Source organism: Lipotes vexillifer, unplaced genomic scaffold, assembly GCF_000442215.2.
Source record: "Lipotes vexillifer unplaced genomic scaffold, Lipotes_vexillifer_v1.1 scaffold49, whole genome shotgun sequence".
Classification (NCBI taxonomy): Eukaryota; Metazoa; Chordata; class Mammalia; order Artiodactyla; family Lipotidae; genus Lipotes; species Lipotes vexillifer.
This window is the reverse complement of record NW_006790551.1, coordinates 4,254,591-4,281,234: the sequence shown is the minus strand read 5'-3', so window position 1 is coordinate 4,281,234 and position 26,644 is coordinate 4,254,591. Positions and strand designations below refer to the sequence as shown.

General features: G+C 38.0%; 1 protein-coding gene across 4 annotated transcripts in view; it reads left to right on the top strand.

Moving 5' to 3' along the window:
• The window catches only part of PPP3CA (protein phosphatase 3 catalytic subunit alpha), a 299,920-nt gene extending 275,641 nt beyond the window's left edge, over positions 1-24,279 (top strand). The window contains exons 11-14 of one of the 4 annotated variants that reach the window (XM_007463806.1): positions 9,189-9,273; positions 15,306-15,403; positions 18,429-18,458; positions 21,640-24,279. In XM_007463806.1, the coding sequence (XP_007463868.1) occupies positions 9,189-9,273; positions 15,306-15,403; positions 18,429-18,458; positions 21,640-21,836 (410 nt within the window). In that variant the 3' untranslated portion in view covers positions 21,837-24,279. The remainder of the gene's footprint in view (positions 1-9,188; positions 9,274-15,305; positions 15,404-18,428; positions 18,459-21,639) is intronic. The other 3 variants (XM_007463809.1, XM_007463808.1, XM_007463807.1) reach the window with 3 other exon arrangements.
• The last annotated feature ends 2,365 nt before the right edge of the window (positions 24,280-26,644 follow it).

Below are 26,644 nucleotides of genomic sequence, written 5' to 3'. Positions count from 1 at the left end.
GCCTGCTACTGGAATGAATCCTGGTTTGGGTTCCCCACTTCCCAGCTGATGACCTTAGGTCGACAACTTACCAAGTGAAATAATACAAATAAAGCACTTAGAACCTTCCTCATTTTTTAGATGAGGAAGGTGAGACTTACAGAAGCTTAGTAATTTATCCAAGGTAGCACAGCCTGTAGATAGGGGAGCTGAGACTCAATAGGTCTTTTACTCCAGAACACAATTTCTTCACCACTGTGCTATTCTGCCTCTCACATGCCAGTTTATTCATTTGTCTTAAGAGAAGTCGATGAGCCAGGTATTTACGATCTGAGGTCTTGCTGTAAGGCCAGAATTCTTTAAGTCCATTGGCCCCTGGACAGTAGTTCCCTAGACATGTCAGATGTTTGCCTCGGCTTCTCTTCTTTCTTATGCCTCTGTATCTGACCAGTACAGTTTTTGACTGGCATATCCCTTTCCTCTGATAAGATAATAATATATTTCAGTGATGTTAAAGTCTAACGACCTGGGAACCATTCTGTCTGTTTCAGTTGCCTCTGCAGGCCTGTGCACTGATCATTGGCCAGAACCTAATTCTCATTTCCCTATTTACCTTTTTGGGCACAATCTTCACTACATCCCCCCTGTACTGACAAAAGACCCTGCCTAGTTCTTGAATAGCATCAGAAGATCTTCGAGTGGCTTTATTTCAGATCAGCTCAGTACATGCCAGCACCTTGACCATCCTCTGCTGTCAGACGACTGGAGCAGTATTACGTCTTTCAGCCTGCTTTTTTGTCGTGCTGTCAAATGGTACTCAATTAGCTTTCTGTCTAGGGTATAACACATGGGACAGTCAAACATGATATTTTACTATATTGGTTTATTTTTTCCTTCAATTTCTGTAATTTCAGAGATAACATTTAAATATCATTCTACTATTTGATAAATTTATAAATCCATAAGGGTCCAGAATTAACTTCTGGTCTAAATGCTTTCTTCCAGCATTTAGCAATTATGTCCTTAATAAATACCTTTTTCAACTGTTAAATCCTCATCTATATCCAAAATAATCCTGACAGACTAAACATCCAGGCATTATGATTGTTTCTCCTATAGACAATACATCTACATTATTAGCTTGACCTTTGCTATTTCATTTCATTTTGCTTTTATTTTCATTGCCAGTTTATAAACTTGATGCATTTCTATTATGATAAAGAGTTCAATCCAAATGAGATTTCACATGCTATTAGTTTCTACTTTGGTAAATATAAATAAACTGAAATGTCCTCTGTAAGGCATAGGCTGAATATATGATAGTTTCTTGAAACATAGGCTGAATATATAATAGTTTCTTGAAAAATCAATGAAGCCTCCTAATCTACCTTAAAGTCTTTAATTTTTACCCAAGTTATAATTATGCTCATAGCCAATTTCTGCGAGTCTACCAAGGAATTATCGAAAAGATGGAACGCAAAGTCTCAGAGAACAAAAGTCTATGGAATCAAATTAACACTTGGAAACGAAAGTATCTTTTAACTACATATTTAAGATAACCAAATAATGACAGTTATTTGACATTTGGGAGTAGTCTGTACATTTTTAAGACTTCCTATCCGAAGAATCCAGTTTTGTTTTATGACAAGAGAAGGTGGAAGAAACTGTCTAGGCTGTCTAGGCTATACTGGCCTTTTTGAAAATCCATTACACAGAAGAGTCTTTATTCAAAAAAATATATTTTTTCAAGGATCTGTCGCTTTCAAAATGACATATAAGACAGAATAGCCTTATGCCAAATATCACACCATCGTAGATGCTATTACATGCTGAGATTTTAGTTGAGCTAAAAAAGCATATGGAAGAAATTCAGAATATGTGGTTTGGAGTGATTTGGAATGAGTAGCCATTATATCCCAGTTTTATCACCTATGGATATGTACTATGCTATTGTTAGAATTAAAATTAGAAAGATATTCCAAATATTTTAGGTTGTAGTCCTCAAAAAGATGAATATTTACAGAGATTTTTAAAATTTATTATCCTAAAGGTGTTTTTCTCTGCCTAATAGAGTAACCTACATAAGCATTCATATAGCTATTATGTGAGGGGCAGCACCTCCAGTCTCTTTGGACTAGATTTAACCTGCACTGACCCTAAATGGATCAGCAATGCAGGATTCTCAAGTCATGGCTGGTCAAGGAGATCTTCCAACAACTGTCACCTCTAGAAAGTGATTAATCTAATTCTTGATAGAGCAGCTGTCTTCATGCCATAATATTTGGACCATTGGGGTTACCCAAAGAAGTTTCAAGAGGAGTAAGGGAATCTATTTTCACATCCTCAGTTTCCATATGTCCTCATTCCTAAAAATGATCAGCCTGGGAACTCATCTGAGCTGCAAGGCTCACTGCAGCCTCTCCTTTCCCACCTCTTCTTTCTCAGTTGCTTTTCTCTCATTTTAACAAAAAGGCATGGGTCTCCCTAAACATAGTCTCTATGAACACTGCCTGGAGTACTAAACAAAGAGACGTTGGAAAAACTCAGTGCCTAGGAAGTCTCCTTAATCAAGGCAGTGGAACCGCCCTCCCATCTTTATCATTAAGGGATGCATTCCAATCAAATCATATTTCTATGTTTTTTAAATATTCATAAAAATTTATCATATGTTTGTGCTACTTAGCTCAGTTATGTACTAATAATAATTGTGATATTGATTACAAAGGAACTTTTAAGGCTTAGGGCCTTATTGTCTCAGGAAATTTTAAAAAACACATTTCATTTAAATTTCTAAACATATTTTTGGCAGCAAAGTATAATGTGATAAAAATATTTTAAAGTATAAATATATAATTCACTAAAGTAAAATCAGGAAAATTGAAATGGAAATGCAATTTCAAAGAAAAAAGGACTACTGTAAGATTTCTAAATATCAATGAATGTCTTTTTCATGGATTTTTTTCTTTAAATGGATGATGGTAGGATGAAGTTGCTATGATATTTATATGCCATTGATTTTTTAAAAAAAGTAGTGTAGTCATTTCATTTTAAAATGGCAATGTTTACAACATTATATTCCTTACAATTATTTAAACTTGGAGGTGAGAAGAGTATTCTTTGGAGGATATACTTTTGTAGATGCATTAGTAAAACATGTAAAGGCCACAGTTTTAAAGCCAGTCCATCAGAATGAACACAATTTCTCAGTGCTTATGGTGTTGTCCGTAAATCCCAGGACTCAAGGGCTTGGTGGTGTAGAAAAATATAATGAAGCACTTGTCAAGTTCACCACAGCCAAGGGCAAAACTGGGTAGATGTTTAAGTCATTTCTGTATAGCCTTGCTTGGTTGAGGTATAGATGCTCAAGGTCTGTTATTTTTAAACTAGGTCAGAGAAAGAAAAGACAAGAAAATAAGGTTTGGGGATTATAGTACATGTTTTGGCCTCATAGCCTTAATGGGGGTCAATTTGGGATATGTGTTCTCCCAGATAAGATAGTCTGTATACTTATAATTTCACCAGCATTTGTAAAGAGCCATAAAGACCAATTATGCAAGGTTTTTAGAGGTATCTGAAGCCATATTCTGTCTTTGCATTATATCATATTTCAAAGTGCTGATTTTGGAAGGAAAACAAACTAATTTTTGTCTTTAATATAACACAACAAAAGATATTTCTTATCTCAGCACCTTATGCTTTGTTCCATCAATAACCTGTATTCAAATTCAGTAATTGCCCTATGGTGTCGAAAAATAAAATCTGGAGACATGTCTAAACTCTGCTTAAAAATAATGAATCATAATAAAATTTTGCTTTCAAGTAGAATAGGTTTCTTACAGAGATGAACTTTGTTATCTTTTTAAAAGTTTGCAAAAGTGGTGAGTGTTCTGTAATATTGTCTCAGAATTTGAATTAAAAGGTTTAAGAGATTTGAAGCTTGCCAGCAAAATACAGTTCTTAAAATAGATCTTTCTTTTGAAAAAGTGTGAAATGTTAATGTATATACACTCCTTTTAATATAATATATTTCATTTAAAGATAGATGCTATGGATACACTTGTTTTAGTTAAAAGTCCTTTAAAGAAAGAAGCCTAAATAATAGCAAAACATTTGAAACCAATATAATAATGACGTGGAAATTTTCTGCTACTTTTTCCATTAAAGAGTAAGCAATTCAATTTTTTGCAAGCTCCTTTTTCACCTTCTAATAATATGAAAATATTCCTCTTTTATAAGATACTCAAGTATAAAAAAGATTTTTTGCATGTATTTTTTAATGTTTTTTATTATGGTAAAAGTCACATAGTATAAAACATACTAATTTAACCATATTTAACTGTTGTGCAACTCTCACCATCATCCATCTCCCGAATTTTTCAGCTTCCTAAACTGAAACTCTGTCCCCATTAAACACTAACTCCCCATTCCCTCTCCCCACCCCCAGGCCCCTGGCATCTATCAATGTATTAAAAATTTAGACAGCTCATCATCACGTCTTACAGGTGCAAAAAGGTATTGATAGCAATTAGGATCTGTTGAATTGGGCTTATCTTACCAGTCCAGTTTCCCCTGGAGATGGTTGGAGGAAGGAAGGGGTGAATGTCACTGCACTGAGAACTTTTCTTCATTGCCTCCTTTGGGAAACTCATGCATCCCCCATATAACACAAAGGAAGGGAGGGATGGAGAGACCTCTCTTCTTAAAGCTGCTCTCTCCCTTTTCCCTCAAAGCCAAGCTTCTTCCAGATACAGTGGGGTTTTTTTGACATTTTATTATGAAATGTTTCAAACATAAAGGAATGTTGAAACAATTTTATAGTCAATATGCATGTACCCATCACTTACTTTCTACAATTAACATTCAATTATATTTGCTTTCTCACATCTCTGTCTCACAACCATCCATCCATCTTTTTATTTCTTTCTCTTTTCTTTTTTTTGAAGAGGGGTGGGTAAGTGCAAAGTAAGTTCTCTGTACCTCTGTGATAAGAATGCTAATGTCTAAACTTCTTATTTGTCCCGACTACTATGCTAAAACCTTTACAATTTAGCCCCGGGCATGCCCTGCTTCTCTCCTCATTCTCAGCCTGCCCTCACCCCAGTGAGGGCAAACTCCATTCACACCGGACTTCTGACCCATCATCTGAACATAACATGGATTCTTGTGGCCTCCACATGCTTGAATATTCTCTTCCTTCTATGGAGAATTCTCCTTTCTCTTTAACTCTTATTTATCCTTCAGGATCCTTCAACTATCACCATTTGGGTGAATATTTTTCTCCAGACTATTCACATCTACTTCCAGTGGTAAATATTTAACAATGCTTCACTGCAGGGGGAAAAAGACCCTGGTTTGTAGCACTTGCAGGTTTTGTTGGTATAAATTCTCTTCCCTACCACTGGTTTCAAGCTACCAGTACAAAGTTACTGAACACGGAGCTAAGAAAAGATGTGCTCAGTTTGCTCTCTAGCTGACAGCCACCGGCCCCACGCGCCACTGCTGCTTCCTCTCTAATACGTGTCACGGTGCACTATGGGCGTTCACGTGATCTCCTAAAGCAGAGACCATGCTTTACTCCTATTTCTGTTGCTAGCAGTTAGCACACGGCAGGCTATAGAACAGGATAGGATTCACAAGAACACTTTATGATAAATGATTTGGGTAATAAATTGTATTCTATATAGCACTTTCCACACACTGCTAATTCAGTTAAAACTGAGGAATTATAGTAGTCACTCAATGGATGGATAGGGACCATGGGCCATACAGAGCCAGGGTCTGTAATGCGTGGCAGGTAGCCCATGTGTAAGAACCTCTCTTCACCCTGGCACTTGATTCCTCATCGCTGCGATGCTGCCGCAGTTTTCCAGCTCCCTTCTGAGGCTGGCAGCATTCACTCAGCAGGCCACTTGGCATACGTACCTTTCATACTTCATGAGAAGTCAGTAAGGCACTAAGTTAAGGTCAGGAAGTACACATGGTCAAAGCAAATCTTTAAAGATTCCCTTGGTCTGTACATTAGCCTTTGAGGAAAATGGAGTGTGCCAGGGCGCCTAGATTCTGGAATTAGTAGCATAATACCCCAGGCTTTTTAAAAGATTAGAACTTAAAAGGTGAAGCAAAAGAGAGGCCCAAAAAAGAAGTGATAATTATTTGAATGGATACACAAAATGAAATTGTACTTAGAATTACTAATGTTTTTAAACTTAAGAAACATTGCCTTTCAGTTTGGGACTTTTGAGTTAAAATAAATGACTAGGGCTTCTCTGGTGGCGCAGTGGTTGAGAGTCCGCCTGCCGATGCAGGGGACACGGGTTCATGCCCTGGTCCGGGAAGATCCCACATGCCGCGGAGCGGCTGGGCCCGTGAGCCATGGCCGCTGAGCCTGCGCGTCAGGAGCCTGTGCTCCGCAATGGGAGAGGCCACAGCAGTGAGAGGCCCGCGTACCGCAAAAAATAAAATAAAATAGAATAAATGACTAGATTCTTCTCTGAAAAATAGTTAACAATAGTTAACTATTAAAAATAGTTTAATGTAAAAGGTATTTTTTGCACCTTTATTATTCAACATACTGAATTTTAAGTTGAGCTACTGTGGTATATTTCCACAACTTAAATAGAGCAAGTACCAAGAATGTTAAACATGACATTATATTTGCATGTCACAGCTAGTAGAAGTCTGAAAAACATGCATTTTTTTCCCTTGATCTTTCTATTGAATTATGGGCTGTGAGGATTTGCAATGGAACATAAATATTTGAATAAGAGTTTTAATGATCTCTGGAAAATACCAAAAACCAGGAATAGCAATACTAAATAAACAAGGACCTTTATATCTGTACTTAATTCTTTCCTGCTACTGTTCAGTTCCTTTAAGTTTGATTACATATTAACTCAGGTATTTTATTTGTTTATTTTACTTTTTTGTGGGTTGTAAATGTGTGATATTCATTTTGCTTTTGATTATTTGACAAATATTGAAGGTAATCCCCCAGAATGGAACTTTGAGATATTAGTTTTTAATGTCTCTTCTTACTGTCTATGATTAAGTTAATTGACTGTTGGAGTAAATATATTCTAATTTTATAAAAGAAGTCTAAAACCTCTTACCTGGGTTATTGAGAAATCTAAAAAGAGACAGCATTTCTTCATTAAGAAAAGTGCTATAATATGCTGTGAACCATCATGTATTGGGAGCACAACTATGAATACATAAAGTAAGATACCTGCTCTATACTCTCCAGTAAGTCATTAGGTCTGAAAAATAAGGAATGCTAAACTGGCTCAGACTGTCAGAATGTTCATTTTACATTTAAAATTCCAGATTTTATATGTATATGTATAGCTGATTCACTTTGTTATACAGCAGAAGCTAACACACCATTGTAAAGCAATTATACTCCAATAAAGATGTTAAATAAATAAATAAATTCCATATTTTTTTTTTGAGCATCTTTCTGAGTACCAGCTCATACTGAGCTGAAAAGGACAGCTCTACATAATTTATTCCCCTTCCTTTCCTGCTTAGTTTCTTGCTTTTCATTGCTCTGGTTATGGTTTTTACAAGTCCTTTAATGAAAATTTTCTGAGAGATTATCCTTCTTAGATATTTTTCACTTACTTGATTGTACATTTTTCCCCTTCTCATTCCTCTTAAATATATCCAATTTCGTTTCTAGACATTTAACTACTCCTTCTTGCTGCTTTTCTTGTTGTGCTTCTAAATATAGTCACCATTTTTGGGGTTCTCCCGCTCTTTCCATTCCTTGTGTCTGTTGGATTGATTTTTATGATCTGGCCGTACTGTTTTTGGAGACAGTTAGAATCTTTCCCCTTAGCACATCATGACCTCTGAGTGGACTGGGTCAGTCAGACTGGGGGATATTAAACATAGAGTGGTAATAGCACACCAAATAAGTAAACTGAAACATGATTTAACAGAATAACTGAAAAAAAAAATAGATAAGAAAACCAGTATAAGGAGATTGCTATACCACTATTTTTTTCCTTAACAAATGTCCTTCAAGTAGTCTCCTGATCATAAATCATCTAAAATTCAAGCACAGAAACTTTAGACTTTCAAATGGTCTCTAGGACAGGTTTTATTATATAAAGAATCATAATTGCAAATCGTAGATAATAATAAATATTGTGAGAAACTCAGAATAAAGTATGAGATAGGGCCTACACACACTCCATTTTCTCCTCCAGTGTTTTGGCCAATAGAGTCTAATTCAAGGCAACAATTATGAATAAGAATCCATGTTTCCACTTGGTTATCAGAAAGAGTGGATTGGAGAATGGCTTTCTCCCATATGGATTTAGACTTACTCCACTCATTTGCAGGCAGAAGAGCTGGCAGTACTAAGTTCTAGTCTGAGAGATCATTATTATTTAGCACCAAATACTTTTTCGTTATCTGGATGGACCACAGTAGATTCACCTACTGAAGAAAATCTTGGTTGCTTCCATTTTGACAATTACAAACGAAGCTGGCATAGACATCTGTGTACAAGTGTTTGTGTGGACATAAGTTTTCCGCTCTCTTGGGTAAATACCAAGGAGCAAGAGATGGAACAAGCCCCACGTGCTTTTCAAGCTCCTGCTGGCATAGCTCGTGCTAATGTCATATTGGCCAAAGCAAGACACATGGCCAAGCCCAGATCGGGAGTGGGGAGTTGTTGGGGGAAAATAGATGCAATCCAATTAGATGTGTTGGGGGATACTAGCTATGGTGTCATTGCCACTAGAGAAAAAGAAATGGACAAAAATAGGAGCTGTTTGAGGGCTTTCAGGTCAGAGAGAAGGTGAGAGGAAACCAGCTCCCTGGTACACGCTTTCTGAGGAATATCCATCCTGGTGACGCACTTCCTTTTCCTGCCAATGCACGTTCTCTTTGTATAAACAGAAGAGAAGGGTAGGAACCCACCCCATCTGCTCAGTAATTTTTCAGTTAGCACTTTACCTCTCCCCTTGGAAATCTCAGAAGATGCTCTTTGGCATTTTGGGGACCTCTAAAGTATCACAGGCAAGTATTCATGCCTGGAAGCATAGACTTTTAAATTTGATTTACAGATAAATCCTTAGAGGGGGGAAAAAAAAACAAACCTGGTTTGGCTTAACTGCAGTCTGTTGTACATGTAAATTAGTAAACTAGTTAGAGTTAAATAAAAAGTCACCTGACTTCTTAACTCTGTTTTTAAAATATAGGTGCAACGGCTGCAGCCCGCAAGGAAGTGATACGGAACAAGATCCGAGCGATCGGCAAGATGGCCAGAGTGTTCTCCGTGCTCAGGTGGGATCATGGTCCTCTGTTGCATTTGACTGTCACTCAGTAACATTTTAATACTTTAATCTGGTAATTTAAGTATTTCACTCGAAACTCTTTGCTTTTTCTTAATTATTTTTTAAAATGGAATTGTCAGTTCCTCACTGTTTTCATCAGATGGAAATCTACTAAATTATTTCTGTAGAGAAAGCCTCTAAAGGGACTTTCACATTCCATCCTTCTATTTGCTGCAGGACTTTAAAACATTTATTTCACAATAGGTTGAACATGTTATGAAATAGAAAAGCTATTATAATCCTTTCTATTTTTCATTCTCTCTCTGTGGTAAAGATGAATTTATCAGGTGCATTCCACCAGATTTCTAGGAAATGAACAACCATAAAGCTTGTTCATGTGAATCTATATTATTCTAATAAATCATTGAGAGAAAAAAGTTATTTAGTATTTCAGTTCCCATATAGTAGTTATTTTTTAAATAGATCATGTATCTTATTATTAAGCATGGGCTTAGAAAACACGTTTTCTTGAAGAGAATTAACTACACTTTTCTTCACTTAAATTCAGTTATCTATTCTTGGATAATACAAAGTATCTATATTTCTCTTCAAAAGATTACTTTAAAATACAGTATGATTAGGGCTTCCCTGGTGGCGCAGTGGTTGAGAATCTGCCTGCTAATGCAGGGGACACGGGTTTGAGCCCTGGTCTGGAAAGATCCCACATGCCGCGGAGCAACTAGGCCCGTGAGCCACAACTACTGAGCCTGCGCGTCTGGAGCCTGTGCTCCGCAGCAAGAGAGGCCGCGATAGTGAGAGGCCCATGCACTGCGATGAAGAGTGGCCCCCGCTTGCCGCAACTAGAGAAATCCCTCGCACAGAAACGAAGACCCAACACAGCCCAAGATAAATAAATAAAATTTTTAAAAATACAGTATGATTAAATGTGATGAGTATCCTCCAGTTAATTCACAATTACCTTGTTAACAAGGATAAATAGGAATATCTTGGGAGAAAGTCCATCTCCACATTGTATAATTTCATATTCTAATTTTTGCCAGATTCTTTTTTTCAACTCTTTCATGGAGTAGCTGTACCAGCTCTTCTGATTTCTCCTTCTTGCTATTTCTATCCCACTCCTGGAAGAGTCACTAAAGAGTAATTAAGTGATTTGATACCAAAAACAGGGAGCCATGAGAAGGATGAAAAGCACCATCATCCTTTCCCAAAGACACCAGATCAAAGTCAGTAATAGCTCTGCAGTAGCAGCCAAATCTTGAAAAGTCATGTTAAAGCTGAAAATAGAGCATAGTTGCTCCCTGCGGCCTAATGAATGAGGCTGCCTTTGCTCTAATGCTTTTCATTCCTACTGAACTTGCAGGACTCATTCATTCATTCAAAATAAATATAATGAAACTTAAAGTAGCCATTACGTACCATGAAGAAAAACATGAAGCAGTACAGGGGGATAGCAAGTGAGGGGCGAGGCACTCATTCATTTTAGTACGTGGCCAACAAAGGACTCTCTGAGTCTAGCATTTGAGCAAGTGTGGGGATGACCTTCATGAAGGTAGGGAGTAAGAGTGTTTAAGACAAAGGGAGGGGTGGCACAGTGGTTAAGAATCCGCCTGCCAATGCAGGGGACACGGGTTTGAGCCCTGGTCTGGGAAGATCCCACATGCCGCAGAGCAAGTAAGCCCGTGCGCCACAACTACTGAGCCCGCGCACCTAGAGCCTGTGCTCCGCGATGAAGAGCAGCCCCCGCTTGCCGCAACTAGAAAAAGACCGTACGCAGCAACGAAGACCCAACGCAGCCAAAAAGAAATAAATAAAATAAATAAATTTATTTTTTAAAAAAAAGACAAAGGGAGGAGCAAGTACAAAGATCCTTGGATGGACACAAAGCAGTTTTTAAGGCCAGCAGGGAGGCTGTGTGGCTAGAAAAATTGCCTTTGGGGGCAAAGGACTATGTGAAGATCATAAACTCAGCTGGTCCCTCTGCATAAACACTTGCTTATTTATCATGCCTCAGATTTACCAGTAAATGCACTTACTTCTTTTTCTATCTGAAGTCTCTGTGAGGATAAGTAAAAACAGCTCCATCACTTCCAGTTGAAAGTACATTTAGGAAAAAAAAAGGAGAAGCCTTTCTTAACATAAAAGAAAATTGTTTGTATCTATGTTAGTCTTCAAACCATGTGAAAGTGACAGGAACAATGCTGCAGAATCATAGGTAGGTCTTAAAATTGGAAAGTCCCTCTAGTCCTCTGCATCTTGGTACATAAGATGCAGTTATTCCCAGCTGAGAGTGGGTTCCAGTTGAACCCAGTGATGATCAGTTACTTGATTAAGGTCGCACATATTGATAGAAAATAAAAACAAGGTATATTGTATTGCTATCCTATAATAAAAGCATTTGTAGAATACAGGGTGGTCATCTCTAGAGAAAAGTAGGATTGAGCATTAAATGTGTACCATATAGTGCATTAGGCAAAGTGGATACTCTGAATTAAAATGTCAGACATGTAGACGATAAACTAATGTAAGGCCATGAGATGTGTACTAAATACATGAAGAGGTACTCTGCTGTGGAAGAGGATGGGAAGGAGCCCTTCTATTTCCTGAAAGGAATGTTCATGAAGAGGTTGCCGTTGGTGAAGTGCTGTGAAGTTCAGGCTAGGTTCCATTAGCTGGAGAATTGTGGTGAAGGCATTTCTGGCAGCTGAGAAGTCCTCCTAGATCCTAAGGACCTAGGAGCAGTGTTTTACGGGGCGCTTGTTAAGGACCAGGTGCTGTATGCTTCGTGGTGTACACATTTGAGAGGAGTCCACACGGCAAGCCTGCAAGGTTGAGTTGACCTCAGTGAGGAAACAGAAACTGAAAGAGGATACGCAGTATGTCCAGACTCACTCAGTGAGTGATCAGTAGTAAGGAGAATCGGAGCATGTGCTAACCCATGTGGAGGTGTATATGTAATGATAGTCTGAAGATTGGATAGCAAGATGACTTATGGGTGTCAGCGCATTTAAGAAGCTATTGAAATAATACAAGCAAAAGATGTTGAACTAGCTGTGGGTGGAGAGATGCAAGGGAAGAGGCAAATACAAGAAATTTGTGAAATGAGACATTTTAACATGTAATGGATGGATACGGATGGTGGTACACATTTGTCAGGTATAGCTGTCCAGCACAGTCCTTACATTTTGGTAATTTGCCATATTATAAGGGAACCAGAAACCTATCTTTCAAGAGCCCTTGCACTTAAGGTGCCGCATGTTGCCTAGGATCCACCAATCAAACGAATGCACGCAGAACTTCTGCTTCAAAGTGAACATCTTGGGGAAGCAGTGAGCAGGGAAGGCAATTCCTCTGTCAGGTGGGAATCTGAGGGACCAAGAGTTGAAGAGCATCTTTCTCAGCATGTTGGGGACTGATTACACACCATTAGCCAGAGCTTAGGCGTTGGCTCTAAATAACAGTAAAGGATTCAGAAATCTAAAATGTGGATTAACACTGCCATTCTCCATCCTATTTTTCTTTGACTCCTTCATTTAGTAAATGTTTTATGAATCTCGACTATGTGCTAGGTGCTGTTCTGGTCTAGGTACTGTGGATGCAGCAGGAGCAAAGCAGACAGAAACCCCTTTCACATGAAGCTTTTCTAGCGAGGGTGGGGTGTAGTGGGCAAAGGAGCTCAAAAAAAAAAAAAAAAAAGCACCAAGGAAACAAACTGTATAGCTCTTCAGGGGTGATAAGTGCTTTAGATAAAAATAAAAGAGGGAAGGGGAGATAGGGCGTAAGAAAGTGCATATATATATATTTTTTTTTTTTTTAACATCTTTACTGGAGTATTATTGCTTTACAATGATGTGTTAATTTCTGCTTTATAACAAAGTGAATCACCTATACATATACATATATCCCCATATCCCCTCCCTCTTGCGTCTCCCTCCCATCCTCCCTATCCCACCCCTCTAGGTGGTCACAAAGCACCAAGCTGATCTCCCTGTGCTATGTGACTGCTTCCCACTAGCTATCTGTTTTACATTTGGTAGTGTATATATGTCCATGCCACTCTCTCACTTTGTCCCAGTGTCCATTGACAGATGAATGGATAAAGAAGATGTGGCACATATATACAATGGAATATTACTCAGCCATAAAAAGAAACGAAATTGCATTATTTGTAGTGAGGTACATATATTTTAAATAGCATTCTCAAGGAAGTCCTCACTTTGAAGGCAGTTTTCCAGCAGAGAGTTGGAAGCTGGGAGGGAGGGAGCCAGGCAGATACCTGAGGGAAGAGTGTGACAGAAAGGTGCAGAGCCCCAAGGTGGGGTGCGCTGGGTGCACAGTGAGGACCACGAAGGGAAGCGGGTGGTGGTAGGAAATGTAGTCCAAGAGATGGATAAGGATGGTAGACTGCGGGTTGGGAGCTAGTTTTTTAGGGCTCTGGTCAAACCTTTTAAAGACTTTGCCTTTCACCTTTAACGAGAAGAGAAACCATTTGCATAGAGGAGTGACAGGATCTGTATAGGTATTAAAAGGCTCAGCCAGCTGCTATACTGAGAGTAGATACGGGAGGAGAGGGCAGGAGTGTGACAAGGATGGAGCAGAGAGACCAGTTAAGGGACTGCTGGAACCATCCAGCTAAGAGATGCTGGTGGTCAGAAAAGGAGTCAGTCACAGAAGGCCACCTGATTCCCATCATAACAAGTGTCCAGAAGAAGCAAATCTGCAGAAAGCAGATGAGTAGTAATACAAACTGAAAGAAATGGGAGTGCACAAGATTGCTTTTTGGAGGGATGAGAATGTGCTGAAATTTATTGTGCCGATGTTTCACAACTGTCTGAATAGACTAAAAACCAGTGATTGAATCACACACTTTAAATGGGCAAATTGTATGGTATGTTAATTATATCTCAATAAAGCTGTTTTCAAAAGAGATGAGGTGGTAGTATTGTGAGAAGTGGTAAGATACTGGAAATAATATGAGGGTAGAGCCCTCAAGATTTGCTTATTGAGTAGATGTGGAGTAAGAGAGGATAAAAGGAGTTAAAGGTTGATTCTTTCAGCTTAACTAAAAGATGAAGTCGAAGAAAGATAGTGAAGCAGCAGGTTTGGGGATAGTTTAGGAATTCTGTGTGGGCCATGTTAGCCATCTTCATAAAAGTGTGGAGTAAGTAGTTGTACATATTATAAACATTAGATATATATGTGTATTGTAAGTATTTTTTTCTGGTTATGTGGGATTACACTGTCTACTATATGGAAATATATGAGGTTATCCCTATTTTATGGTTATTTAATCATTTGATTAACGCTGTGCTGTGGTTAATAAATGTAATTCAAATAATGATGTACATAAAACTGATTGTAAAACAGTTGTCATGATGAGTAATAAAACAACGCTGTATTGGCAGATCCATGGGGAAAGAGACTGAAAAAGAAAAGTTGGAAATTTGACCAGTTGTTTCATCAGCGACTTGCCATTAGTTTGTGTATTTGTCATGTAATGTCAGAATTCCTTAACAATCCCCTGAATGTAACTCCTACTTCCCTAATCCATAGATGAGATCTTTTAAATCTGTTATACTCTCTGGTTTTCTCTCACAAGTCAAATCAGCCCCACGTATTTTTGCAGAGCCTCGGCTGGAAAACTTACAACAGCCCTCTCCATGGCTCTTTTTTTTTTTTTTTTTAACGTATTTATGGTGTCGTGGAGGATGCCCACAAACACTTTGTATTGTGAGCCTGCTTACAAAAGTAGAATTGTTTTCCATCTCTTCAATAGTCAGAAGAGACTGAACTTCCACAATTGCATAATTCCCAACTTTATCTTAGCAGTCATGTCATGGGCATGCCACTACTTCTATATGAATGTGTGAAAATATAGTATGTTTTAAGTAAAAAAAAGAAAAAACTCAAGAGAGCCAAGGTAGAGGTAAATGTGTGTTCTTACTTACATCTTTTCCTTTAAGTCTTTTCTTTGTCTTGAAAGAAAATAAAAGTTAATGTGTCATCCCCGTTGTGCCTTTGCAGAGAAGAGAGTGAGAGTGTGCTGACGCTGAAAGGCCTGACGCCCACGGGCATGCTCCCCAGTGGAGTGCTCTCTGGAGGGAAGCAAACCCTGCAAAGCGGTAAGCAGGCCCATTGGTACGACACACCGTGTGCAGGCACCTCAGTCAGCTGTGTCGTTAGAGCCCTGATTTATTCACGCATTTAAGGTCCATCTTGGTCTTCAGATCTTCTCAGCTGGAAGAAGGGCTGAGACCCCCCTCCCTTCCCGCGCCCCCATCAGTTTGACCAGTCATGCCCCACAGAGTAGCTCCCTCATTTGCTGGAACGTGTTCTTGACCCCCGCTACCCCCACATCCTCATTTGCACATTAACCACAATTTCAGGCCTCGCTGTAAGACAACTCATTCAGCTTATCTACGTGCACAGTAGGTTTGACCACTTGGAGCCAAGCAGTGGATAAAAACAACTTTTTAATTACATTTTTATTAAATGTACTGGTTATCTATTGGATTGATGAAATAAACACATACACACATAAATATCCATGCCTAAGTCTAGGATTTAGTGGAGAATGGAGGAAGAGAATAAAAAGGATGATTTTGTTATCCACTTGAATAGAAATGAAGTCATAGGTGCCTTTTCTCTGACTTACTCATTCAAAACATAAGAGAGTGAGTACCATCATATGTTATTTTTAAGAAAGGACGAAAACATTTCCTTGAAGGTAGATTTTGTATTAAAATCTGTAGTTTTCTGGATGAGTGCTGTCCAATAGAACTTTTTGTAACGATGGAAATTTCTCTATCTATACAGAAGCCACTGGCAACGTATGGCCATTGAGCACTTGAAATATAGCTCTTACAACTGAGAAACTGAGTTTTTTATTTTATCTAATTTTCATTAATTTGATTTAAATAGCCACATGTGGCTAGTGGCTACCACGTTAGACAGCCCAGTCAGTGGGCTCTTTTACTTTTGTTACTTTTGTTATTAATTAGAGTCCAGTTTTAGCATACTTTATGGAAATTTTGCTTTTAGACTCTAACAGAAAAAGATGAAAACAACAATACACTCGAACATTTTCAAAGCAAATCTCAGCCTCCTGCTTATTTCCCTGTACCTTTCCCTGAATCTTTGTTTGTGTTTTCTTTTCTATCCCGCAGTCTAGAAGATTCTGGTATTCTTATGGTAATGTTATTTAGATACACCTCTTTTACATAGAAAGTGATGCCCAGCTTCATGGATATTGTACTGCTAAATGATCACCTTCTAGCAGCATCACTAAAATTTTCTTTATTTTCATATGAATTTATTCCAACATCAATGTCTTCGAGTTTCCACAAAAAGAAAAAAAAATTTCTAAATGAAGGTAGGAAGATACCACAGTATTGAAGTAAGTTCCTCATTTAATTTGTAGCTAAAATTTATCTTAGTAACTTCAGGAAAAAAATCACAATTTTCCCACCAAAGTAAACATGCTCTCTAAGAACATTAGCATAAATGGATCATTTATTATATGCATAAAATGCACAACTACCTAATTGACTAAAATCTGCATAGTTTCTGATAAGCACAGTTTTAAGGTACAGCAGGTGTATTATCAGAAACTATGGGCCACAGTTGCTTTAGAAGAATACACTTAATAATGGACAGTACATATTTCTAATATGTTGGTCCTGGTGCGGTACCAGATTTTTTGCTTTACTTTTAAACTTAAGTTCTTAGAATTCTTTGTTTTGTTTCCAGATTTTCACCTGTATTTTAACCTGGGTTATTCAGTTTCCTGTTCTGTTGTTTTATTTTAAATCCATCTGTTTGTCATTTGGTGTTGAACTCACACACACACAAACACATACACACAGCCGACATCTTATTAGTCCTGAGAATTTGAAAAGTCAGTGTATATTTTAAATCATGTACATTAATACAGTTTCAGAATTCATTGTCTGATGCCCTTTAATTTGTCTAAAAGGGGAAACTACTTAAGTTTTACTATTTGGCTTTTCTCCATGGTGGTAACCATTCTCCATTTTTATCATAAGGAATTTAAAATGCACTGTAAGTAAATTATAGTGTACATTTGGCAGTTGCTCTAGTTTTAAAACCTTAAATTATAAGAAATATGCAAATTAAAGTCAAGGGGTAGGATTTTAATATTAAACATTTTAGAAATACAGAGAAGTTTTGCATTTTAGCACTTCATTAGGGAAATATCTCCTAACCTTAATAACATAGAAAGACTCACACACCTTTAAAGCGAGAATATAGACCCTAAGCTTATTATAAAAATTGCTGATAAAGCAATGGGCTTTTAAAATTTTGCCTCTGAAATATGCTGAGGTTTCCATATTTAGATGGTCCTTTCTTTAAAATGCTGATAGAATTATTGCTGCTACTGGCATATTATCACGTGATTATAACATTTCAAGAATTTTGTTTCCAAAAATGCTATTCCAATGAGGAAAACTGATTTTAAACTGGGTTACCTGGCAAAAGAAGTCCAGGCTATCCCATCCCCATCCTCTTTCTCTTCCCTTTCTCCCTCACTCTCGAAACACGCTCGATGTTTGTCTTTAAAGAGTCACGTGTGTTACCAACTCAGACGCAACTCTAAATTTGCATCCCCCCGCTTTTCTATTCCACTAGGAAATCGTGCCATTTAATATTAAATAGTGTGAATTATTCCACTGACATTATGACAACACCTCAAGCTCTGCCATTTTGGGGGGCATTTTAAAACTATAAATTACCAATCGTAGCAGTGGGTTTATCATAGTTCATGTGAGTCAGATTCACATTTTTGATTGACCTAGTCCCTTGTAGATTCAGTCTAAGTCAAAGAAACCTTTCCTGAGTGTTTTCTTAAAGGATTAATCATTTTCTCCTGTATTTAGTGAACAAAATCCAAATCGTGTCACTCAGATACGTGTAGCCAGCTCATTAAAAAAAACAAGAAAAAAACCCCATCATTTTCGTGGTGTTTTTTCTTTCTTTTAAGTATTTCTATTTTGTCTGTGCCAGAATCCAGCACTTACAGGAACATTAATCCTCTTAGCTCCCTTGATCGTCACTGATTTGTTCTTAGAGTTAAAAATCCTCTGCTCATTTTTCTCATTCATTTTGCACCCCCTTTCTTCTCTTCAGCTACTGTTGAGGCTATTGAGGCTGATGAAGGTAAATTGGCCAGTCCCCTTTCTGTTGTACCTGCAACAGACAAGGGCTCTGCTGGGTGTATTCATTTCTTTCTTTCTTTCTTTCTTTCTTTTTCTTTTTCTTTTTTTTTCTTTCTTTTCTTTTCTTTTCTTTTCTTTTTTTTTTTGCTGTAGCTTGTACAGAGTGTGTGGGTGTTGGGCTAACAGTTGTGGCTCAGTATTAACCAAAATGTTCTTGCTTTAAAGGGGAAAATGTCCTTTTCTGGTTTGTTTGTTTGTTATTTTTTCCCTTAAAGCTATGTTTGACTTTGTATACAATGATCCTAGTATAATCACAGAAAACAAAAGGATTATAGATCTTGAATGATGTGGGGTGGGGTTTATGGCAGCCGTTTTGACAAACAATGGATAAAACAATATTCTTTGAGCTGAACCATGTCCCTCCCTCAAATCACTTTCAGTCAGCACTGAAAAGGAGAGAATAAAAATAGCTTTATTAAGTCTAGTCTTCAGAAATTTCTAGAAAAAAAATTCATTGGAATAGTGCTTTGTTGTAGTTCAACATTAATTTTTGTCTCCAAAAAATATTCCAACAAGAGACAGCTGTGTACGAGATAAACAGTTCTGCTAGTCTTAGAAATTTTAACGTACTGGTATTTGTAGGACGGTTAGCACCAGCAAAATATTCTAAAGAGTTCAAAAATATCTAGTGGCTGTAGAGGTGGCCGGTAACGAGCATAGGGAATATTGAGTCATCACTCAACTGGTTAATATCCACCGAGTGCCTTCTTTGCGCCAGGCACTGTGCCGGGTGCTTCAGGAGAAACGAGACACATTCATCACCGACTGTGTCCCAGCACTGCTCGAGGACAATAGAGTGGACCCTCTCGCAATTCCTTTTGAATCAAGTGCTTTTGAAACGTACAGTTATGAGAGAACTACCTATCCAAATAGTTTTTAATCTGATACATACCACGCCCTCTGGAAATTTTAAAAAGAATAATTTGAAGTTCCCCTTTAAAACAAAATTTTTCAGTTGTATTTTGTTCTTGCAAGATAATGTTTTATTGTTCCCAAAATTGTGTGATATGGTGCTTTGGTGTGATGTAAAATGTGCCACTTTAGATTCTTTAATTTGTACGTGATTTGGATACGGTAGGGGAAATGATAGCACTGTAAGAGAAAATACAACTGCTTCCTAAATAGCAGTGAATAAACTGCTATTTATGTGGGAATTCTCTATTCCTCTTGGCAAATTCTAATCTGCAGTGTGCATTCTTGTTGATAGTTTGGCTGTTTTCTGTGGTTTCTGTGACTCTTGTGTTGTGTTAAGTATACTACCAATGTAAATTGCTAATACCCATCGTCTGACCAGCAACTACAGCAGAGCACACATTCTTCCAGACCAGGGTAGACAGAAATGATTAGAAATGGAGCCCCATTCCGGACATAGCCATTGCTCTCGCTAGATTTTGAATTTCTATGCTCTCACCCTATTGGCTTTATTTTAAAACCTTAAACAACCTAAAAGAGAGATTCCACTTTTACCATTTCAATTCGTAAAATCGCGTCATCAATTATGATGACCAACTTTTTATATTTATTAACTATGATGGAATGATATTCACAGTAGTTTAGCAAAACAACAGAGTACTACTTTTGTCCCTCAAAATCATTGAGTTCATTTTCAGGGTGGGTGCTCATCAGACAGCTCTATTATTTTGCGATTTATGACTGAATGAGAGAAGAATTAAGACGCTTTGCTTTGGGCCTTGGTCTTTTCCCATTTCCCCATCTTCTTCCTCTCATAGTTGACTAATCACCATGACGCTAACCTTTAAAATGCAGAGGGGGAACAAACTGTTTCTCATCGTTTAATGAGTTTGGAAGCAACTGTGTCTATCTTTTAAGAATCTCATCCATACTAATGAAAGGCACTGTACATTTGTGTGGGAGTGGCTAGCAAAGTTTCAGCTTGAAACTGCTTTCCTTTTTTTCTCAAATAGGGTAGGAAGGATAAAGGTACAATGAAATTGTCCTTCATCAGCCATGGAGATGCGACGCAATTCAGCATTGGTGATTGGCCCTTCAGTGTCTGGCTTGCATTTTCACAGGGAGTAAAGCAAACTGACGTCATTGGTTCCCCATCTATGTACTTTATTTTCAGCTCACTGGTTGGTGCACCTACTGAAGAAATGATTAAGTTTCTTGCACAAATGCCTTCTCTATCTCTAGAGCACACTAGGGTTACTGAAAAAAACCAAGTATCAATGCTCCCCCTTTGTGAATTCCATGGTTTCACTGAATAAGACCAAAACCATTCCCATTCATTTTTGCTAAAAGTTGAAAAAAGCATTTTCCCCTTGTTATTCTTGAACCAGTACTCACGTCTACGTTGATCTACTAAGAAAGAGTTTTTCTTTGATTTAGGCAGTAATGGACCAGGTGAACATCAGTTTGACCTGTTCACTGCTGAAGGGCAGACAGAGTTTTTCTACTTAGTGATCTGATCTTGATTTTTATGAGTTTCTTTTACCTTGTCCCCACTCCACACGTTTCCAAAGTTGAGTGGAGAAGCAGGAGTTTATAATTTCATTTTTTTTTTCATGCCACTGTTGAGTTGTTTGCCAAGAAAGTCTTTCTGGGATCCTGCGATGGCATGGAAACGCCCCAAGTTCCTGCCTTTTATAGCTCCTTTTAGCTTCTGCTCTCAACTCTTCACTAGATTTTTAGGTCTAGCTGCTTCAGTGATTCTCCTGAATTTGCCATTACTAGCACAATGGAATAGTAAAATTAGGGCCATTTCCATTCTTTCTAGGTTAGGGCATTTGATACAGTAATTGTGCCAACGATGTGGCCAGTTTATGCTGGGCCTAGAGACCTATCCCTGGTAGCAGCCTTTCTCTTTACATACCACTTCGTGGATCTAAACTTCCATGAAGACGAGAGAAACGTTTACATCTTACTAACTTGAAGAGAACATTTTGGTTGGCAAGAGACATTGGCTGTTACCAAACGTCTCGGTTATCTTCAGGTATGGTAAGGAGTCTGTTGTGCTGTGTTCAGGTCCCATCACTTTGTTCTCTACTAAAGGATTCCCTCTCTCACTGCGAAATCTCTAACATCACCTGCTACAACAGCTGTGCCCTTTGTTTTCCTCTGACTAACCCAGTTTTTCTTTTTTTTAATGATTTTCTGTTTAGCTATCAAAGGATTTTCACCACAACATAAGATCACTAGCTTCGAGGAGGCCAAGGGCTTAGATCGAATTAACGAGAGGATGCCACCTCGCAGAGATGCCATGCCCTCTGACACCAACCTTAACTCCATCAACAAGACTCTCGCCTCAGAGACTAACGGCACGGACAGCAATGGCAGTAATAGCAGCAATATCCAGTGACCACTTCCTGTTCACTGTTTTTTTTTTTTTTTTTTTTTGGAGCTGCAGGGCGTGATGGGGATTGCTGCATATCAGCAGTTGGATGTTCTTGCCTCTGATGGTAGCTTACTTGCTCTGGGGCCAGGAGTTGGATTCAGTTTACACTATCATTAGAAAAGAGGGAGAGAGATAATAAACTATATTTTGGTGAGGGTTATGATTAAACACCTCTTTTGGGTATGCCTTTTAAAAATGCTTATAGGAAAAACAATTTAAAAAGAAAGCTAATGCTAGTATATACTGCAATGTTAGGGGAATGAACATGTTTTCCTACTGCATCGGGGACTTCTAGATAGGTTAATGAGAGGTCTTTTATTATGTTACTGGACACGAAAACTTTGTCTAATTTCTTACTCTATTGTACGTTTACAGTTGCAGCACTAAAAATGGATGACATCAAACATTTTTAACAAAATGATGTACAAACTAAATAAGGACTATTTATTGATAATGTTTTGCTACTCTTGTCAGACAATGGCTATAAAATGAATTAGGCAGTCTTAAAAAAAAAAAAAAGCAGAAAAAGAAAAAAAAAAAAAGAATGTTGCAAATTTGTTAAAATGCCAAAAAAGGACAGTTTAATTTTGTACAGATTATGCTTACCTCAGGTTTCTTTAGTGTGCTTGAATGCCCTTGTTTCCATATAACACTTATCTTATTACTTTGGCAATGAATACCTTTTCTTTAAGTTTTAAAAAACTGGAATAATTACATCTATCTCTTTTTTTTTTTTGCTGTTTATATTTAGGGGTTTTTGTTGATAAATCAAGTCTTGGTTGTGGCTTGCTGAATTAAATATTTATGAGTGGTGCATTTTTAAGTATAGTAAACAAGACACCATATTAAGTACAGTGATAAAGCATCTATATTCTGTAAAAAAAAAAAAATCTGCCTATGCATGTTTTTTAAGGAAAAAAATGGCTGTATCGGCCTATATGGGACTGTAATGCGCTTAGTGGTCTGACATATACTGGAAATGTATGTATACTGGCGTACTTTATATTCTCTAAAATGCTTCATGCCTTTGAAATTTTGTAATCAAAAAAAAAGCTTTGAAAAAATCTAAAGGGGAGAGTATTCTTAAAAGTTTTTAACATAAGCTTGTCAGTGCACATATAGATGGTTAGCATGTTTAGCAAACCTTGTGAAATTTAAATAAGTTCATAGTTACATGTGAAACTCTAAATGCATGGTAACTGTTAATGTCATAACAGTTGAGTTATTTTGTTAGGTTCTGTCATGTGCCACAAAATATGTACTTTTTTCACTTTTTCCCTTTGTATATCAGTTACGGGTTACAACTGGTTCATTCTGAAAACAACAACAACAACAAAAGTCCATTCATATTTTTTAACAATTGTATAAGTGCCCAAGTAATTCACTACAGCCTAAAGCCTTGCCTTTGTAATTTGACTTCTGAAATGTTGGCAGTCGAAGCATGCACTTGTAACAATGAAACAGAAAAAAGCATTTTATATCACTACTCAATAAAATGTGCATGAACTTAAAGGACTCTCCTTTCCCTGAGTCTGCTGAAGGGATTTACATGCACAATTACCATGCTGTCTTCTAGGTGCTGGGTCCACCCCAGTTCATCACAGATTGACTTGAAGTGGCTGCTCGAAGGGACTTGGGCTTTCAGGTGTGGTGCCTACTTCCGCTGTAAGAATCTTGGTAGATTTGTGTCTCAAATCACACAGGAGAAATATATTGAAGGAGCAAATGCCATCTTCTGGCTCCCTCAAAGGTGGGAGCCCGTTCAGAAACCAGAGCATTCCTTTGTATTGAAAAAAAAAAAAAAAAAAAATGTTATCCATTGTTTCAGTTGTACTGGATGCCCTGTCTGCTCAATCGAAAAGAACTAAGCAAGTAAATGCATTTTCATCCCAAGAGAGTTGCATTTGTATCGATATGAAATTTGTATCCCGTCACTTTAGCTAATATCTGATCACCTGAAGATTTAAGACACACCAAATTTTAGTTCGTTTCTAACATTGTTCATTTTCAGTGCACTTTGTTTTTATGTAATAAAGTATGCTGTTATATTAAATAATAAGAATATGGCAATTAGTGATCTAGTGTACCAAAACAAAGATTTTCTAGATATATTCTCTGACAAAAACTATCCCAAGTTTATTTTGATGAACTCAAACATCCCCCCCACCACCATGGATATTTTTCTGCCCTAAAAAAATGACACCCAGGGAAAATATTTAGATGCAATATTTATTAGAGTGATATGAAAGAAATGGTAATTCTGGTACCAAGGTGTTTATTTTCCTTCTTATAACTGCAGAGAAAATATCCTGACAAAAAAAAAAAATCCTTTTTTTGGATTCCTTTCTTTTACAAATTGTGCTGAGGCAACTATGGCATAGAAATAAACATTTGACCTTAAAATAAGCAGTTGATGTGAGTATTGCTTGGTCTTTCTGCTAAGTAGTTAGGAAAGTAATAGTGTATATTTTTGCATTATAACTCAGTCTATCAGGGAAATCAATGCACAACTGAAGTTATTTCTTTCAAAGCAATAACACTGCCAGATCATCAGTTATTAAATCTCTCTCTTTCACTTTTCGAGAAACTGTTGGATTCTTCAGTTGCTTATTCCAGTGACTCTTTGGCTAAACACACACACACACACACACACACACACACACACACACACACACACACAGCCTCCACCCTTCTTCATCCACCCGCAAGGTGACTTACATCTCATGGGCTTCAAACTCAGTGCTGACTTTTATCTAGCCTTTCAAGGATTAAGAGCTAGATTTGACTACTGAACCTAGGTCAGCAGTTTTTCTTATCTAAAATATCTTCTACTTATATCCTTTTAAAATATTTTTTGAAGAAAAGAAAGAAAAATCTTCAGACACTAAACTTGTATGAGGAACAAAGTGGCGAGGGGAGGAATATCTTTTGTCATCGCCAGTGGCATTCCCTAGGACAGCGTGTCAAAGGGGAAGTGTCTTGTGGTATCGGCCCAGAGAGTATCATGGCAATGCTGAATCCCCCAGAATGATCTTGTCCCTAAACATTTCTGTCCTTCCCACCCTACCACATCTATGTGAAATAATAAACTCGAGGACACATCCATCTTTCTGCCTAGAAACCAGGGCCCCGACTTGAAGCCAACACCATAAGAAGGGACCATGGAGCTGATTTAACTGTCTCACACTTGCCCTTGACAACTTCATATCTCCCACTCACTGGGTCCCTCTTGTCACACTCCGTTGAGAAGCAGGGGCCTTGCAGCTTACGCTGCCTGCCTACATTTCTTCAAACCTGGAAGCCCCTTGAGTTGGACAAATCTGAGATCCCCAGACTAAAGATATGTCCTTTTCCCGTGGTAGATGGCCTTCCACTTTATTCACTCCACAAACACTGAGCCTCTGCTACGTTCCTCTCACTGTTCTAAGCTCTTAATTTTTCCACACACACACAAATGCCTGGCAATCTTGACAGCCTATCAATTTTCGTTATGATGTTAAGTGTCAGCATTCCATCAAATAGTAAGGCAGTGTCTGGCTTAACACTGAGCTGCTTTGTAATGCCATTTTTACGCTGTTTCATGGATATTCCTTTTGTATATATTTTAAGGTAATACTAACCAGAAAAGTCCCTGATAAGGTCCTTTCATGATAAATTTATTTTTTTATAAATGCATACATAGTAATGGGAGGCAAGAAGTAGCCAAACAAATGTTGTACCTATTCCTGGTGATCACATTTTCAAGAGGCAACACTGGCAAATTTGAATCATGGGAAAATGGGGAACCAGCAGGGAAGAGGGTCTATTTTAGGAAAGATTAAAGAAACCTAAAAGGTGAACAGAAGGCGACATAATAGCTCTAATGATGAATTGATTATTCCAAAAGACCTTGCTTAAATCAGAACGATGCCTACTTATCATAACATAGAAGTTGCTAGCGAATGAAGCTGTTTAACCATAGAGGAAACTGCAGGAGAGTGTGGTTGCCTCCCCTTCACTGGAAGGATTAAAACCTAGGCAGAGTGGACTCAGTGCCGCAAGTATGTTCTGAACGACGCTTCATGGAAGGAGCTATACTAGACATAGTAGAAGGAGCTCTCTTCAAAGGTAACATTGAAGTTACCCTTCAATAGGAAGAGTCTGAATATCCGTTTAATTATTCAACCTCTTGGGAGCACAGAACTTTGATTTGCAAACTGTTCCCTAGAACCCCGTGTTTTACAGGAATATTGTCATGGGGCTGAGGTTTCTGCATCAACCAAAACAGCCTTTTTATCTGTTTTGTACATTGTGTTCTATATCAGATGTTAGTTGAGAAGAGTCTCCACTACAGATTAGCAAAGCTGTAAACTGACTATTCGCTCAGAACAAAGGTGACTTAAACTCCAGTCTTAAGGGGTTCTTATCAACGTATATTTTGAAATCATTTTACATTAAGTTCTGGGGACATGCAGGTTTCTTCCCAATAGCTCCACATTGTCTACAGCAGGGGTCCCTAACCTGCCGGACCACGGACCGGTACCAGTCTATAGCCTGTTAGGAACCAGGCTGCACGGCAGGAGGTGAGCAGCTGGTGAGCCAGCGAAGCTTCATCTGTATTTACGGCTGTAAATACAGCCATCGCTCGCATTACCGCCTGAGCTCCACCTCCTGTCAGCCTTATGATGAGTTGTATAATTATTTCATTATATATTACAATGTAATAATAATAGAAAGAAAGTGCACAATAAATGTAATGTGCTTGAATCATCCCAAAGCCATCCCCCCACCCC